This window comes from Rhipicephalus microplus, chromosome 8, assembly GCF_043290135.1.
Source record: "Rhipicephalus microplus isolate Deutch F79 chromosome 8, USDA_Rmic, whole genome shotgun sequence".
Taxonomy (NCBI): domain Eukaryota; kingdom Metazoa; phylum Arthropoda; class Arachnida; order Ixodida; family Ixodidae; genus Rhipicephalus; species Rhipicephalus microplus.
In genome coordinates, this window is record NC_134707.1 from 3,759,036 (window position 1) to 3,778,242 (window position 19,207).

At 44.8% G+C, this 19,207-nt stretch overlaps 1 protein-coding gene across 4 annotated transcripts in view; it reads right to left on the reverse strand.

The window, feature by feature from the left end:
* LOC119163955 (uncharacterized) overlaps positions 1-19,207 on the reverse strand; it is an 82,172-nt gene that overhangs the window by 41,178 nt on the left and 21,787 nt on the right. For all 4 annotated transcript variants that reach the window (XM_075870786.1, XM_075870787.1, XM_075870788.1 and 1 more), the window contains 3 exons: positions 15,290-15,361; positions 7,650-9,716; positions 4,124-4,295 (listed from right to left, as the gene is read on the reverse strand). In XM_075870786.1, the coding sequence (XP_075726901.1) occupies positions 4,124-4,295; positions 7,650-9,716; positions 15,290-15,361 (2,311 nt within the window). The remainder of the gene's footprint in view (positions 1-4,123; positions 4,296-7,649; positions 9,717-15,289; positions 15,362-19,207) is intronic.

Sequence of the window (19,207 nt, forward strand, 5' to 3'; positions counted from 1 at the left end):
TCATTATCAGCAAGATGTCGCAATGACCGCCAGGCACCTCTTATCTCTCTCGTGTACTTTGGCCTTATCTCCTGGTGGGGAGAATCTTACGCTTTGGATGGCGTTGTGCTTGACTGGAACGATTCTGTTGTGGTTACGGGGCGCAAAAAAGGTCAATGCAATCGTCGCACAGCCTCCCTTTGCAAAAAAGGCACGCTTTTCAGACAAAGCGAAGTAACAGCTGAGATCCTTATTCGCGTTCATTTGCACCTGTGAGTACGTTCCGTGCGTCATTTGTGCGTGAGAAACCCAGGGCACGCTTCGATCTGCTTGCCGTTCTGCGTGTGACCTTCCAATTGGTTGCTATCGCGTTCATAGCTTCGCCTTTGTAGCAAAGCTGTGACTTTTTTTAGATAATTTAACTGCGAAATCATTAAAGGGTTGGTGTTTAGAGCTGCAAAATGAAAATATTTTTTTAATTTTGTTTGGCAGTCTCACAATTCAGGCATATAAGGGTTCAATACAAGTAAACAACTTAGTCTTGCAAGCCATGGCGAAAGCTACTCTGCATGTCTGCAAGAAATGGTGTAGTGGTGGTCGCCCAGTTTTACACATCCTAGATAACGAAAAGGTTGATTTTGCGGTTTTCTTGTGATCAGTTTGAAAGAAACGGATAAGCACCAAACACTACGTACAAAAGTAGATGATGTGCCGGCACAAGTGAGATAATTGCAGCTTTTCAAAAGGACATTCATGAGAATGCCTTCATTCAAATTATGTCACTCCCTTGTCCCGGGTATTTCTCATATGACGTAACAAAATGGTCCTGCTTCGTGCCTGTCAAGCGTGATCAGTTTCATTGTCGCCTTAAAAATTCAATGACGAATATCTCAAAGGACGTGCGACTTATGTTTAAAAAAAATGTGTATGCTATTAATTGGCAAGCAGAAACTATGCAATGTAGAGACCTGCCCTCAAGTTAATGATTAAAAGGTTAATGTGCTGTGATTAATTAGGTACAGCAGCATCATTATAACTGCAGTGAAGTATTTTTGCCACAACGGGAGTTTGTGAGCAAAAATTACAGGAGCCTTACTGCTATAAAATCTTTATTAAAAAAAAAACTGTATTGTCTATAAAAAACACCCTGTATATAAAAATAATTCAATATACAAACTAATTTATGTAAGAAAATTATTTCAAGAGGATTTTAAAAGTGTTCAATATGCACAACAATTCAATATATGGGGGTTTAATATATGCAGGTTTGGCTGTACATGCGACTTCGGTTGTCGTTGCAAAAGCTTTGCAAATCTTAGCCCTTCGACAGCAAGCTATATCACTGTCAGCTCTTCCGTTTTGTAAATGTTACCAACCCACAAGTTGCCATGCCAGTGTAAAGTATGCTTGGTGAAATAAAGAATATATGAAATTCTAGTTAGATACAAACAAGACAAGTGCAAAAAAAAAAATCTCTTGCGCACATTGCAAAAGAGTCCAAGAAAACAAAAGCTGGTGTGTTGCCTTGCACCTAATGAGCCCACTTTCAGCCACTACACAGTTTAGCACAAGCCTTTCCATTTTAGAAAATTATGTTCCTGACGTGAGCAAAATTCTAAACTAGACAAAAAATGTATGACAAAATAGGCACACAGGCGCACAAATGAAGCACACGCGTGTACGTAAGGAGTATTTGTGTTCCTGCCTTCGCCCTGTCTTCCAATGAAGTTTAGAATTTTGCTAAATCTATGAACCAACTAGCTCAAAAATATGTCTTACTTCATTGTTCCTACATTTCTTTGTGCCAGAACATGACCACAATGTGACAGTAACAATAGCGCAAACAGGTTCCCCATTATAACTCATCTAAAGCATAGCTACTTGTAACCCTCAGCTTAGTCAAAAGGCACAAAGATGCTTTGGGACAATGTTTCTTTGTAACCATGGCTACTGTTGTTGGAGATAACTTTTCACCCGTTGTCCCCTCACTTCTGATTCTGGCCTAGCAATGCATAAGTACGGTCAAGTTTAACTACCGACACTGTGGACATAGTACCAAATAACAGGAAGTAGGTGAAAGACATTTGATGTCATGATTATATGAGCAACGGGTGAAAAACGAAGATCTGATGGCGGCTTTGACGTATGCAGATTCCAGAGGGGCACGTTGGTAATGCTAAAACTTTTTGTGTTCACGTCTTCTATGCTTCCTTTATCTATTTAGACACAGCACTAATTAGAGCTAACAGACAAGAAAGCCAAGGAAAAAGTAGATTGATTAATTGATATGTGAGGTTTAACGCCCCAAAACCACCATATGATTACGAGAGACACCGTAGTGGAGGGCTCCGGAAATTTTGACCGCCTGGGGTTCCTTAACATGCACCCAAATCTGAGCACACGGGCTTAGAACATTTCCGCCTCGATCAGAAATATAGCTGCCGCAGCCGGGATTCGATCTCGTGGCCTGTGGGTCAGCAGCCAAGTATAGCTTAGCCAATAGACCACCGCAGCGGGGCTATTCACTGTTGCCGCTGGTGGCTATATCGCGCAGAGGATGTTACGTAGAGGATATTATAGTAGAGGATGTTATTTGTAGTAAATGGGAAGAAAGCGAAGTGGATTTACTTGCTGCTATGGACCAAAACTGGACCGTCAAATGCTCTACTAACTAAGCTACAGCAATAGTCATTCCCCTTTAAGAGGTGTTTTGTGCACATAATGAAATACATTATCTGAGGGGCCAAAAAAAACGACATATAAAGTTTTGGAAAATTTCATTTCAGCCAGTATGTTGCCAAAATGAAAAAAAACTTTTGAAATCGCCACGCCCTGTACCGATACCTCGATGCGAAATTCAAAAATGAAACATTAACCTCAATTTTCTCCTCTATTATAAAGCTATGACAGTTACATTAACTTTTCAAGATGCTATGTACACAATTGTGCACACTACTTCCTTATGTTAGTTGTATTGACTAGTGGGCAAGAGAGAGTCAGACACATTGACGCTTAGGTTAATTGAACCTCCTGTGTAATAAATGCGTCCTCGTATAGCTTCATTTTTCAGTGCACTGTTATATACGATCACTTTCATGAAGGCAATACCAAGTTCAATGAGGCCTTTGAAGTACCCTTCCCGAAAGCCCCGTGAAAAGTATAATTTTTCTTTGGTCAAAATTACTAAAAAAGAAAAAAAAAGAAAAAAAGATTTGCACTATATTTCTAGCTCCATTGCTTCTAATTATGAATAAAACGCACGAATGACTTTAGAATACATATATTTATATATAGTTTAATTGGGAATAATTATAATGATATATATAACTGAGTGTATTACAACATTACTTTTATTACAATAGAATATGGAGTACCTTGAAGTGCGTGCAAGGATCCCCTTCGGGAAGGAGACGGGGGAAGAGGGTCATTCCAGCCTTTTTTCTCCCCTATTGGTCAATGGTTGAATGAGATTTGACCCCCCCTCCAACCTTCCCCGTGCCCATGCATGTGCTCAAAGTAATGATGGAACAACTTGACGCAACTATCGACAGTTTGTCATAAAAGGGGTCTGAAAATTTTGTTTAAAGGGACACTAAAGAAAAACAATGACTTGATTTAAATTTACAAACTGTACTGTGAGAGCTGCAATGCCACATGTTTCACTGTCATAAGTTTATTATTAAAAAAAAGTAAAATTTGAAGTTTCATTTTTAAATTTCAATAGAATTGTTTGGTATCTTTGTGGCATTGGCTCGATGAAATATTCTGAAATTTGTGTCTGTGGCACCCACAGATTATAATGTACATCATTTTTATCGATTGGAAGCTACGTAGGACCCCAGTAGATGCCTTTAAAATTTCCAAAGTCCCGGTGCTTGGTGCGAGAATTTCAAGGTGGCGTTGCCACTAGCACATTTTCGCACGTTTTTTCACTTGCCAAGTGTCATGTCCCGGTAAAAGTGGTGTTTTCGAGATTGCAAAATTGTACTTAACTCGTACATGAAAAAGCGTTTTGTTTCTTTAGTTAATGACAGAGTTCTCAGGGTATCAATGAAAACCAATTCCTTGTTTCACATTAGTTACCCTTTGCCTGAGATACGAGAAAAGTTTTGAAAGTGAAAGAACACTGGCACAATGAGCTCACCTCTTCCTCCTGCTGTTTCTTGTAGGCAATGGCTTCCATCTTGACACGCTGTGAAACCTTGAAGATCTTTCGTGCCACCTCTTCCATTTGGCCATTGACCTCTATCACCTGCTTCTTTACGTCTTCGTACATGCTGCTGCTCTCCAGCAGCGCAGGATCCCTGTGGCCATCCCTTCAACAGAGCACCAACAAACCACCACACCCCGAAAATTGTAGCGAGGCTACGAACCCTGCCACCAGCTTTGACATATCAGGGTGAACTTTGGTGAAGCATGGGTGCTAAACCAACTGCCGAAACACCCAAATAGCACAGACTCGTGTAAAGGCGTCATTTCTGAGTGACTCTAAGTACAGTCAAACACTGTATGAACAGGCCGAAAACTGCTAATTATAATAATCAGATCATTCTACTGCAGCGTACACTCCGTTAACGAGCAAGTGATGTTTGCCACGTTCACCAGCACAAAAAAAAACAAAAAAAAAACAGGACAGACAAAAAAAAAACAACAAGACCAGTGCTGAACTGCTGAGCTACCAACTGAGCTTTATTCGACATAGGTGCCTTTTTACAGCGTCACATGTCTTCACATCAAGTGATGTGTTTGCTGCAATGGAGGTGACAAAGTCTTATGCCAGACATTGATCTGACAAAGTCTTACGCCAGACATTGATCTCTGCGAAACTGCCGCAGTGGCCACCAAGGCTGTAGCAGTATTTCTACACTATGTTATTGAAGGTACATGTCTAGCCCATGTTACTACAGTGACAACTGATGCGTGCGACATAAAAGAGAAAGGGAATTCCTACAGTGCAGCAACCCTTCATAGCAAAAACCTAACCAAAGAAGTAGGCTGTTTTAATCTCACAATAATACTAGTTTTCTAACTACAACTGCAAAATACATCATAATAATCCATGCTTACCCACCCCAACAAAAGCAAATTTTATCCTTCTTCTAATACTCTACTCATTCATTATGCTTTGCTATTAGTCTATGCTCTCCCTGATCCAATGTTTACGCTCTCAGTTTAGAAACACATTCACAGGCCATGCCATAATTTATTCCATCCCTAGCATTTTAAGTCCATGTTATATGAAATCTCTTCACAGTAACTTTTCCATGAACTGCACAACACGTGCCAAGGGAACCCAAGTGAGCCGAAGCGACTGGCAAACAAATTTGTCCAGTGGGTGTCATTTCGTTGAAAATTTGTTTTAAACAAATAATAAATTGTGCGAACAACTCTTACAATGGGTCTGTACTGGATATTGTGCTGAAATACTAGTTTCCTTCAGGTTACTCAAATTAATTTTATATTTTCTGCACTCTCAAGAAAGTTAATTGTAAACTTCCCCAAATTATAAAAATTTCCTGGATAAAAAAATAAAAGCAAGCAAGAAGTGGGCAGTTCAGATTAGAGCATAGGCCCACTCGTGTAATTGCCCCTGTTTTCAATTAAACAATGCCTTGTTCGCTGGCAGGCTTCGTCAGTTCTAATTGGGCAAATTATGCGCCAAAAATTCGGCAATATCTTGCCGCCTGTTAATGCTCAAAGTGCGAGTAGGCCTGGCTAAATGCAAAATTATATAGGCCATGGCAAGTGACGTTGGAAAACACATTAGTGAGTGGTGCGTTGTCATGCCACTAAAAGGATAATTTGCACCCGTGCAACTGATCATAGAAAACACACACTTTATATAATAAATTCCAGTGTCTCAGATGAAACAACTATACTCTAAGTAATCTCCGTCACTAAGGATAATTCTGACCATCTAGTATTAATTACTGTACACCTTAATCTGTGCACGTGTTCATGCATTTGCCCCCACTAAAGTGCAGTTGCCACAACATTGTGATAACCCACCGTTCTGTGCCTGTGCAAACTATTAGACCACACATACTGGTTGTTGAAATAAAATTGAGAGTATTAAATCGTTTTATACCATCTTATAGCGCAAAGCCAAAAGAAAATCTCGCATGGTGCACCTCAATGCTCGCATAACGCATTCAGTGACGTGATTGGCTGAACCAATTTTAAAGCAGGTTCTTGGAGCGGCCAAAACACTCCAAGGCTCATTACCAAATAGGAATATTGAACTTGTGACTTCATACAGTTCTTTTAAGAGTTGAATAAAGTGGAGCAAAGCAGCATTCTTCAAAATTTTAGGAACGTAAAGCTTGGACTACCTATGCGTAGCCACTTATGGAGCACAACTGGGTACGAAGCAGTCCCTTCTTACAACTGCTTATCCTGCCATGAAACTCAATGCATACGCAGCACATTGGTTATTGTGCAGCACCCAGCCCAGCCCCACCCCCCTGACCCCCAAGATAAAAGACCAGTTGTTACGTGGCTCAGACTGTGCCTCTCAATGATAATATGCAGGCTGTGGAGGGACAGCAACGAAAACATAACGAAGAATGAGGGGATGCGGAGAGGAAAGCGGGGGGAAGAAGCGTCGTGGTGTGGCAGGCCCACGGCACGACGAAGGGTTGTTCAGGCACCAACAAGCTTTTTCTCTGACCGCCTGCCACATGTTCTATGCGTGCGATCTTCACCAAACAGGCACCCGCGTCCAATGTCAAGTGCACGATACCTCTGTTCGGCTTTTTGTCTAAAAAATACTTACGTTGTCGCAAAGTTCAAGTATCGCATGTGCAATCTCTATTCCACTATCAATGATTACGCTGTTCCGCAAATGTAAACACTTTGCGATGAATGTGTTTGACACCAGCAGGAGGACTTGCAAGCTTGGCAGGCATAGTTGTCAAGGCTATATGTTCTCCCGACTGCAAACCCAAACCTTATTTCACGTGTGCTAACCTTGTTTGAGCTCATGAGGCGCATATTTCAGTTGACTATGACACTGTTTTTTTTTTTATAATTTTCTTCTTTTTTTGAGCTGGAAGTGGCAAGGGTGGGGTGCTTAAGCTGCCACTCACTAGCATCACTGCGTTGTGCGGCCTTGTGACCTCTAAGGGTCGTCGTTTACGCAAATTTGTGGCGAAATCGGGATCAGGAATTAGCACATGACACCCAAAGTTTTCACATTTAAACAGACTGGTGCTGACCGCCGCTTCAAACTATTCGTTCTGACTTACATTGCGAAATAGAAATATTTCGAATGAAGTGGGGTTTCGAGATAACTGAGTTCGAATTGAAGAGGTTTTACTGCAGTTGATAACAGCAGCACATCAAGGCTCACCAAAATAGACACAAGGAAAATGCATGATCAGCCTAACCAAAAGCTTATTTTGAAGCTCATTACCCTTGCGTTTGTGTGACAGAATTGTTCAGCAAGGTCAAAACAGATGAGGCATGAAGAGGACTGACATGTGTGTCTTGTCGTCTGGCTTTCAGCCGTCAATGCGCCAATTGGTACTAACCAGACAGCCTTAACAATACTTATAAAATCATACCAAGCACATTACAGTGTAGCCATTCTGCTAACACAGCTCAAGCTGCTCAGAAGCGGCAGCTCTGCAAGTACATCTCACATTCAAAGAGGCAAAAGCCGGACTCACCGTTTGTGCTGCCGCCGTCGCATCAACTCATTCTGGATCTTGCTGATGCGGACCAGTTCCTGCTTCAGAAGGCTCAGCTTTTCTCGGTGGCTGTCCTTTGCCTCCACTAGACTCAGGTAGTTGTCAATCTCCTCTTGGGCCACCGGCTGCAGCTTCTTCGGAATGACTTTCTCCTCCTGCTTGATGTTTACCGGCGAAAAGGATCTTTCTTCTTTGACAGCATTGTCTACGCTCTGAAGTGGCACGACACGAAGGTTGGAGCGGTGTCCCGTCTGTTGTTGCTGCGCTGATGGAGGTGGGTAAGAGAAGTCTGGTGGAGCTTGCGCAGGGGGAGGATAACCTGCGAAGTATGGAGCCTGCGGAGGAGCTGCATTCATGGGATAGTTAGGCGGAGGTACGGACAAGTTTGGTGGTGGCACTAATGGTGGCCCCGAAGGCTGGCTGCTGTCGTAATACGAGGGCTGCTGGCCAGACTGCGAAGAGCCCTGGTAGTAGGCTGCCTGCGACGACGAATGCTTGGGTGTTCGCTCCATGCTGCTCCTCCGTGGTCGAGGTGGTGGGCTCTCGGGACTCCACCGACGACCCGGAGTTCGCGCCTCTGGCCTTCGGTGCCGTGGTGTGCGAGGTGGTGGGCTCGGCGACCAGCGCTTCCCCATGGACCTGTCCGAAGACGGCGAGAGACTGCGGCCCGGAGATGGAGAGTATCGGCGGGCAGATGGCGTCGCGGCACCACGATAATAGGGGCTCTCGCGCCGTTCTCGGCGGTACGAAGGGGGCGACGGCCGTCGGTAGCTGTCAATGGGACTCCGCCCACGTCGCCGATGGACCGGGGAGTAGCTCTCTCGGCGGCGCTTGATTGGACTCGGACTGCGCCCTCCGCGACTGTAAGAGCCCGCGTCGGACGGCGTCCTCGGCCTCTTGCGCTCGTAACTTTCCTCCTTGGCTTCCTTCTCTCTACTCAGCATCATCTTAAGCTCGCGAAGCTCCTGCTTCATGGACTCAATGGAACTGTATCCCAGCATCGGCTCTTTCGTTGACTGCTTTGTTGTTCTCGACACCGGTGGCGAGCTCTGTTCGGGTGATGGAGTCCTGTGCCGCTGCGACGCCTTCCACGAGTCCATTGGCGATGGTTCGTCTGCAACACGATCCACACCCCGTCGGCCACCTCGTTGAGGAGCAGGTTGCTCCTGGTGTTGCGCCCTACTGTCTGGAAATTCCTTTCCGGGTCGTAGTGACTCGACAGTCTTGCGGCGGTCGAATGGAAGTTTTAAATCGATGGTCAGGTCCGAATCCTCCGGTGAAGGAAGGCCTCCCCCAAATCGCTGTGGTGCTTGCATCCATGAATCCTGCGAAGCAGATTTCTTTCTCTCCTCCACGAAAGGCTGCTTCTCCTGTGTAGGACGCTTCTCTGGCCTAGATGGTGTACGTCCAGAGGTCAGGGCCTCGTCACCGTAAAGAAATGCATCTTCATCGTCAATGTTCTCATCGATACCCAGACCTGGAATGAATGAGGATGACTGCCGTTTGCTTTTGCTGTCTTCCGGGTGACGCCTCGATTCGGTCCGTGAACTAGGGCGGCCCTCCGACAGCAAGTCTTCATATAAGTCGATGCGTGAGTCAGAGCGATGCATGTTTGGATGTGAATCGGGGCGGTTATCAAAATGTTGGCCCCCACCTTTCCCATCCCTGCGATTGTCCCTGCGGTCATCTCTGCGGTCGTCCTTACGGTCATCCCAGTCATCATGGCGTGGGTGATATTCATCAACATCGTCAAAGATGTCGTCGATGGGCTTCTTCCGTGCATTCAAGGAGGATCCTTGCTTGCTTCCTGCATTCTCCCACATAGATTCCGCGCTGCCTTTGGTGGATATAGGAAACAATGGCTTTGGCAAGTCATCGTACAGGTCGAGTGCAATTGGCTCCTCTTCATGGTCAGACTCCTCTGGTGACCGTGTCCCCGAGTATCCTTGAATCGCCTTCAGTGCAGAACTAGAGCTTCGGGGTGAATCCAACTTATCAAGGCCTAGCTTCTGTTTCTCCTTCAATGCCAGCTCCAGCAACTGAGCCCTGTAACAGTCACAGAACAAATAAATGTTAAACTCATGGTTTACACTATTTTGTCTCTGCTCATTGGCACCTCAAGTGAAAATTGCCCAAGATCCAATACCTTATTTCACTGAATACGAATAAACTATAAAAGACATACAAACACAATTTTCAGCCATTGCCAAAGAGCAACTTTTTGAATGCAAAGCATCTCTTAGCGAACTTTGGCGACTTTGAACATATCTATCTATCTAGCCGCCTACGACTTTTAGCTCTCTTGGCCGTTTCGAAAGTGGGATATATATCAAAATTGGTATGGCATAACATGACTGTACGACTAGCACAAGGGACTAGACATAATATGAAAATTATGACATGTATGTCATGACCTTGCTGCTCGTGCGATGGTTTCGTACACATGACATATCGCAAAACTGGTACCTATGGTATGACATGACTGCATGGCAAACACAAGTGACAGGCCCTTACGTCGAAATCATGACATGCATGTCATGTAAGAACATGACTACATGCCACGCTTATGATGCATTCGTGGTCGTTTCGCTAGCTTCACATACACCAAATTCGGTATTACGTCACGTGAATGGATGATGAGGATATATGACTGGTGCAAACGTGATAATCATGACATGCGTGTCAGGTAAGAACAAAATTACATACCACGCTTATGATGCACTCACAGCCGTTTCACTAGCTTCAGATAAACAAATGTGGTATTACGTGACGCGAACGAACAATGAAGGTATATGACACCTCCAAACATGACAATTGATATGTTGGGTTTAATGTCCCAAAACCACCATATGATTAATGTCCAAACATAATAATCATGACATGCACGTCATGTAAAACAAGACCACATGCTATGCTCATAGTGCGCTTGTGGCCGTTTCGCTAGGTTCTTATACACCAAATTTGGTATTACATGGCGTGAATGGACGAAGAAGGTAAATGAAACGTCCAAACAAAATAATCATGATATGCATGTCATGCAAAACATGACTGCAAGCTACTCTCATAGCCCGCTCCCAGCCATTTAGCTAGCTTCATATATACCGCATTTGGTATTACGCGACGTGAATGGACGACGAACAAAAACACCAGGTGCAAACATGATAATCATGACATCGAAGTCATGTACAGCATAATTTACGTCCCCCTCGTAATGTTATTCTCATTTTAAAGTAAGATACCACATTTACTTGCATAATTTGCGCCCTCGCATAACTTGCACACCCCTAATATTTAGCCAGCTTTGTTAAAAATAAATATTTAGCCGCATATTTTGCGCTCCCCAACTCGCCCATGCCAGCTGACCGGCGCGCACGCGAAGACAATTAGGATCTTTTGACGCCTCGGACGGGCGTGCGCCTCTCCGAGCAATCAAGCACAATCAAACGGGCTGCGTGTGCGAAGTCCCTTCCGAGGACTTTCCCCGAACCAAAGTCCCTAGAATGCCGTACAAAAAGGGGTCGCCGTAACTGCTCGAGCGCTTGCTTCTGCCCATTCTTTCACCACGAGAATTTACGCTCTTGCCACGGCACGGACAAATTTCAGCATCAGGGGTGTGCGAGGGCCTGCCGAGCTGACTGTCCCCCGTCGTTCTCTGCTTCCGAGCTACACCGCACGCTTGGTTGATATCGGAAGTTTAGGTTTCACCATCCGGCTGACGCGTTTTTATGGCTCCCCTGCTATGTCGAAGGAAGCGGCAATCATGGCGAAGTCAAGCACTTGAAGGTGAAGTACTTCAACGTGTGACGATCGGCGTGATCGGTACGTGAGAAAGCAGAAAATGTGCGCGCTTGCTAATGCAAGTTTTCTGCCATTGAACAAGGCCTGTTCAATCGTGTTCTGATGCTTAGGTCTTCCAGTTCACCATGTCATGGGACCTAGTTTCTCCCAGCATTGTTGAGAAGAGCTTCAAGAAAATGGGCATTTGAATGCACTCGACGGAACCGAGGACAATGCGCTTTGGGAGCGCGGTGACAGCAGCCGCAACGATGATTAATTTCCAATCGAACTTCGCAATCAGCGATTCACACAAAGTCCCGCGTGGTCAGATTTGACTGGTTAAAGTACCAGCTAATTCTTTTAAATTAACAAGTATGCTTCGTTTGTGCTCCAGTTTACTTTTTTTTATGTATATACTGCGCGCATTAGGACTGTGACACAATATTTCGTATAAGCACTAGCAAAATCCCTGCGTAATTTGCACACCCCCTTCTCTGGGCCCTTGAATCGCGAGAAAAAGTGTGCCAATTATACAATGAGTCCGGTATAAACCTTCCTCATTCGTACTTCGCATATAATCGATTTCCACTGCATGTGGGATCTGCCATTTTTTATTCCTTTGGCATAAAGTGTTTAAGCTCTTCTTATACTGAAGCCAGGAAACATATAAAGGTATTAGAGTCAGGTTTTTCAGACCCATCACCTATCATCTGCAAAACAGCCTCCTTGCAATAAGCACTATAATGATGAGTAAAAAGAGTTTGCTGGATTTACAAGCTCTTGCATCCTGCACAAAGCCCTAATTGTCTAAACAGCTGTCAAGAGTCGCTGGATGACCATTTGCTCATTGTCATTTACATACACCACATACCCATTGCACCAGACAGAGTTGCTATCGAATCCCATTGAAAGAACAGACGCACCCAAGAGCATACTGAAAGTTCTCTTCACAGCTGGCATATACAAAAACTGTAAAATCAAACACAATTGCAAATGTAGCATATTGAAAATGTATTCCTGTTTTCAAAAGCGGTGATAACACAAAAACCAGAAACTACAGACCCATTTCACTTACTATTGTGTCGTGTGAGACATTAGAGCACATGATTCCAACTTGATGGCTCATCTTGAAGAAAATTTTTTCAGCACAGCATGGTTTCAGGAGGGGACTATCTTCTGACAAGCAATTGGTTGAGTTTTCTCATGCTATAGCCTTATCATTTAATAACGGTAAACAGGTTGACTGTATCCTTTTAGATTTTCAAAAGGTTTTTGACTCTGTAACACATAATCTGTTGCTGACAAAACTGTCTGCACTAAATATTCCTATGGTTCTTTTGCATTGGATTGAGGCTTATCTTGCTGACCGAAAACAGTGTACTGTTCTTCACTGGATGAGTTCATCCTATAGAACAGTCTTATCAGGTGTCCCCCAAGGATCCGTTCTGGCATTGCTTCTTTTTCTAATATTTATTAATGATATAGGTGAACAGGTGTCAAGTCATCTCCGGTTGTATGCCGACAACTTTTGTCTTTACCGCGAAATTATTTTCCCGAGTGACAGTGTCCAGTAACAAAGTGACTTTGATGGAATATGAGGCTGAATTTTGCTAAGTGCAAAGCTGTCCAGTTTACTAACAAACGTCACATTTTTTATAGTATGTATTGTCTTGACGGTGAAAACCTGTCGATGATTCAAATGACAAATATTTAGGTGTTTCGTATAAGTATGATTTTTTATAGAAGGACCACATTAACTATGTAGCAGCCAAGGCTGGCCGAATTGTCAACTTCTTAAAGCGAAACTTCGAGAATGCTCCTCCTAAGTTGAGAGAAACTCTTTACGTTTCAAGCGTGCGCACTACTGTAGAATACGGATGTTCCTCAAGGGACCCAGGTACAAAGACTTGCATTGCCGAATGAGAACACACTCAGAAGCGTGCAGCACAGTTTGTTTTCTCAAACTACGGCTTTTTAATAAGCTCCACTGATATAGGAGCTGATCTTGGACGGCCGACTTTGCAAAATAGACGAAAATACATACGCCTAAAGCGCTTTCAAAAAATTTACATTGGAGCTACAGGAATTAGGAAGGAAACATGTGATTTCAATCCTACATATAGTTCAGCCCGGTGTTATCATTCTCTGAAGGTGAGAGAATATAGCTGTCGCATTAGCATATCTAAGCATTCCTTTTTTTCCAAGAACATTCGAGCCTACTGAAGGAGGTTATCTCGTAGCCAATTAGTTCCTTCGACAGTGCCCACGCTGAAGTTTTGCTCCACTAGGTATCACGTCACCTCTGTAAGGCAATGAATAAGTTTGTCTGTGTGTTTTTTTGTCCTTTTTTACTTTTTTGCAGTTTTGTGGTAATGTACTGTTCTAGGCTTGACGCCGTATATTTTTCGAGTGATTTGTTTAGAACGTACATGTACCAAGTAATCCGTAATCTTAACACATTGCTGATCTTGTCATGTTAGCTCTTGATGTTGTGCACCACCTGTAATGTATTATTTTTTTTTTCCACCATACAATAATGCCCCTTGGGTGCCGTAGGTATTTGAATAAATAAATAAATCTTATTAAAAAACAACCGCCCCTTCGCAAGCTGCAACCACAAAAAAGGTGCCACATACTTGCAATCTACCTGAACGATCGCATCTGTGCTTCGAATCAGTGAAAAAAGTGAACTCGACAAATCTCTCAGTCTCTGTGGCAACTGGCACCACCTACAAGTGCTTGATGTGCACTTACTCCATAGAAAATGTAGAGAAAAGACCTGCTGTGGCTGTTCGTATCTTGTTTTCACAGATGATAGTATTTCTCGAGATACTTGAACACAGAAATTTTGGTCTGTATATCTTTGTCTGTCGCATGATTCAACCTCCCAGCCATCTTAAACAGGTGGCTGCGTCCATACTTGTGAACATTGTCGATCAAAAAGCAAATATTACACATATCTTAGATGGAAAATAAATACGCAAGTATTAGGTGGTGTGTTCATTTAGTAGAAAATACATAGATATGTAATTCTAAAGACTCTATCTCACACTGAACTAAAAATACGTCGCTATGCATGAAAAAGCCCTCTGCCGATAATATGGTGCTGTACCTGGCAAGACAGAAATCGTACGAGAACAGAATCATGGGTGGCCGCGGATGAGACCAGCACTCATGTAGTACGGGCAACAAAGGATCGCCTTTTGACGACATTTGCTGCAAAGCATGCCCATACGCGGCCTTTTTTTTTGCTTCCAATAAATTCAAAAAGGTTGGGCCAGAGACTCTCTTTAAATTCTCTTAAAGGGGCATGATGCCCAAATTTCATCATATACTGTGTTACGTGGGTAAATCCTTGTGCGTTCACAGTAAGCTGGTGAAATTTTCGCACATTTCATTAAGCAATAGAATATTTTTAACACAGCACGAGCGGCTTGAGAGTCAGGCAACAGTGGCAAACTTACAGGCTGTGGTGTAACAAGCAGCTAGCTGAGTGAGTACCTGCATTTGGGCAAAAGATGTTCTCTTGCGGTCAGCCGGGCGTCAGTGGTGATGACTGGACGTAGTGTACAATACTGTTGCTAATGCTTGGGCCACGCGTTCCACTGTTCGTGTTTCATTTGATCACGATAGTACATACCTAGCAAGGTGGATGGGCAAGCAGCCACTGCTCTTATTAAAGGTGGTAATCAACATGCAAATAACTTGGAAGTTGTGGGCTGAGCACACATCAGGGACAAGTTGTTCTTTCATTTTCATTTCAATTTCAGTTGTAATTTCTACAGACGAATAAAAACTACACATAGTTGCAACCCTTTAAAAAAAGAGGCACTAGCACTAACCTGAAGCCTCCATCCCCTGAAGAATCCTTTTGTTTAAGTGATGGAGTCTTTGGCCTGGTCACCGGATAGTCCCTTGAAGAAGAGAAGAGAGCTCTTTGATTTCTAAAGATCAGGGTAATATAAACCAAACATCATAAAAAATTCTTGTTACTACGTCACTGAAATCGTTATTGTAATTGAAATTACGTGTAAGTCCTGATTAAATTCTTATAACATCTACATCTCAGCTGTAGTTTAGATCATTACGATGAGTACGAGCTGAGTCTTAATTATGTCAGGGTCACTATTAATTATGAGAGCTATTCTCGCAAAGCCCAATCCATGAACATGTCCAATTCAACATCCCCTGATTCATTGCAGTGTGCTGCCTGTTTCTGGTCTTTCTCCCACAATGTCATTTTGACCCCACGCAGCTTTCACAACTCTCGACACAAATGAGAAAGACAGAATGCGTTTTGCCTTAACGAATGCTGCCCCCAGGAATCCGCTTTTAAACGCACATCACAGAGGCCGTGCATAGACTGTAATCATGTTAGCTCTTGAATTAGGTTTAACACGGCTGCCCGACGCCTCTGATAGTTCAATACGCATTCCCTGCATCGCTCTTCAAACACTTCAACACGCTCACACGCACGTGCGGACTTGTCAAGTTTGTCCGAAGGTCCTGTTACTCTACATTTCATCTACTTAGTTTCTTTTTACGCTGGAAATGTGATGGCAAGTTCGGTGCGCTGACATGGCCAAGCATGCCATGACGTCACGACTCACCCTTTTTTGCCCAACTGAACGTGTCCTCGCTAATCAAACATGTACAAGAATTGGACACCGGGAGAATAGCTTCCCATGACAAAGTATCTCGATATCTATAAAAACTAGAGCTGCAATAATTTTTGAACAAAACGCCCAAACTGTGCATCACAAAGAATTAATAACTGGGTCATAATGTTCTGCACAAAAATTTTAGATGGGAAGCAGCTCTTTGACTAGCCTGTGTAATGCTGTCCCTCCAACCGCACCACTCCACTCGGCGCAAGCGTTGGAGCAGTGCCAAGTAGCTCACGCCCTCCTAGCAGTGCGCGGTGACCTCTCTCTCTCCCGCAGCGTGCTCGCTGCGTGCCAGCTCTGTTACTTCACCCTCTCCACTGCTGCAACGCACGAGCCCACTCCTCACGTGGGCATCATCTCACCCGTGCCACCTCTCTACATTTGTCAACGAGAAAAACCTGCGAGCTGGCGCGCGCACCTAAGAATATTGTGGCGCCGAAAATGGGGACAGTGCGCTGCTGCTTGCCACGATCGCGCGATCGCACCATCGGGCGGGACACTGTCGCGCCATGCTTCCTGGCAGTGCGCGAGTACCTTTCTCGGCTGTCCCCGGCGTTGGAAGGGTTAGCGAAGGCAATCGCTTCGCGAATGGCGACGTCAACACCAATGAGGCGCGAGCCAGAGAAGCTGAATGCAAGCGTCGGCAGTGGAAGACCTAGGATACTGATGAGGTGCGAGTCAACAACACCGATCACGTTCGAGAATACAGACGGGACGCAGGGAACACCGATAAGACGCGAGCCAAGGAAGTCGTGTGCAAGTGTCTTCAACGCGTCCAGCCTCCCGTGTCTTTGCGTTTCAAACAGACCTTTACTCGGGTAAACTCTACACCGAGTTTGGCTTGAAGCCCTTTTTACAGCACCCGCGTCGACGCCCTTTTCAACTGGGTGAACGCCGTGTGCACTGCTGCTGCTTCACAGCACATGAGCGTTCCCTTCACAGAGATGGTCCATAGTTTTCTTGAATATAAACATTCGAAAGAAGTCTGTCTGGTTGGGAATGAAACTGGGACATGATTTAGACTCCAACCAAAAGTTTTGAAGAAACTCAACGTTTTGAAACCGACTTGGTTCCTTCCTCAGGGCTGACTGCGGAGACTACGTAGCAGCGGCGTCTTCAAAGCACTCGTGGGGCGGATAATGACCCCTCTCTCTCTCTAGTTTTGTCGTGAAACGCAGTCTATGTGTATACACTGGGGGAAGGGTTCCGAGAGAGCGGTTGATGATATGGGCTATCCTCTGCATGTGTCACGACTCGAGTAATAACCTTCTCTTCCAGTTCGTCTCGCTTTCATGGATGGCCGTCGCTTCGAAATTTATCTGGTGATCCAACGTCTCAGCATGTTCAACGACTGCGCTGAGCTCTTTGTAGAACTTCCGCACATCGTTGGCCTGTTGCTTCAGTCGTTCCGTTAGGTTTTTCGTCTCGCCGATATACGAAGAGGGGCATTCAGCGCACGGAATTTTGTAAACAACACCAGGGGTCCTGTCCAGTGATGGCCGGTCTTTCGGGCAGGGGAGGAGGCGGCCCAGCGTACACGAAAGCATGTGCGCGATACGAACCTCTTCCTTATTGAAGATCCGTGCCAACATCTCGCTGGTTCCCTGAATGTATGGAACCGGTACGCGTTTCGGGGGGCTGTCAATTAAGGTTGATTGGGGTTTTCGTATACTCTGTTGCTCTGCGTGGCGGGTGGCGGCTCGAATGTAGTTTTTTAGGTATCGGTTTTTTTCTGAGGTCTGCAATTCCACTGGCCTCTTCTTTTTTCCGCTCTGTGTCATTAGAGCATAAGTTCTTAGCTCTCTCGAGTAGCGTGGTCACAACCGAGTCCTTGTGGCAGGCCGGGTGGGGAGAATCAAATCGAAGGTAGCGACCAGTGCGCGTTGGCTTCCTATGCACGCTCCAGGCTGTTGCGCTTTCTTGACACCTGGACGTCGACAAAGGGCAGGCAGTAGTTGCCTTCACACTCGGTCGTGAATTGTATGGCTGAGTGCAAAGAATTTAGGTGTTGTCTGAAGTTTTCAACTTCAGACGCCTTCATGACACAAAAGCAATCGTCCATATAATGCAGAAAAAGCTTGGGTCGCGGCGAGAAGGAGCTGAGTGCTTTCTCTTCTATGTACTCCACGGTCAGGTTTGCCATTGTGACGGAGATAGAAGCTCCCATCGCGATTCCACTGCTCTGCCTGAAAATAGTTTTGTTGTAGGAGAAGCACGTACTGAACAGGCAGAACTCCAGTAGACGGCAGAGCTCGTCAACAGCAAAAGGAGTCCTTTCACTCAGGCTTGCGTCCCCCTCAAGCACAGAACGGGCAGAGGAGACAGCTAAGGAAACTGGCACGTTGGTGAACAATGAAACTATGTCAAATAAGACAAGGCTCTCGTCATCGTCGATGCTCACATCTGACGCTAGCTGCACGAAGTGGCTGGAGTCACGGACATGAGTTGGTGTCTTCCGGGTTAGTGGGGCGAAGATTCGGTGTAGAAAATTTGAAAGGGCTCGGCATGGGGAGGAAGTGAAGTCTACAATCGGTCGGAAGGGGACGTCAGGCTTGTGAATTTTTGGTAGTCCATAGAAAATCGGTTCGCATCCGTTGCGGCAGATTAGTTGCAGGTAAAGTGTTTTGAGATCCGGGTAATGCTTGAAAATTTCCGTAAGCGGCTTGTTTAGCTGTGTCTGGGTTTGCTTCATTGGGTCCTTTACTAGCTGCGTGTATGCGTTCCCTTCTAAAAGAGCTGAAACCTTCCGATCGTAGTCCCTGCCGTCCAACACCGCTGTCGAATTGCCCTACTCAGCGGGCAAGATGACAATGCTCCGATCCCGTCGGAGTTCCCGAAGTGCCTGGTTCTCCTCTGTGGAGAAGTTCTTTTTCCTTTGTGATGATAATTTCGAAAAGATCCCAATTGATTTCAGCCTAATTTCTTCTCTGGCGCCCGGCCTCACGCTCTGGACGGCTTCCTCTACAGCCGTGACAAGTTTGGGCAGACGAGGCGTCGTTGAGATATTATAGCCATGTCCCTTTGCCAGAACAGAAGTTTCCCGATCAGTGAGTGGACGAGATGAAAGAATGGTGACAAACCTAGAAGTTTGGA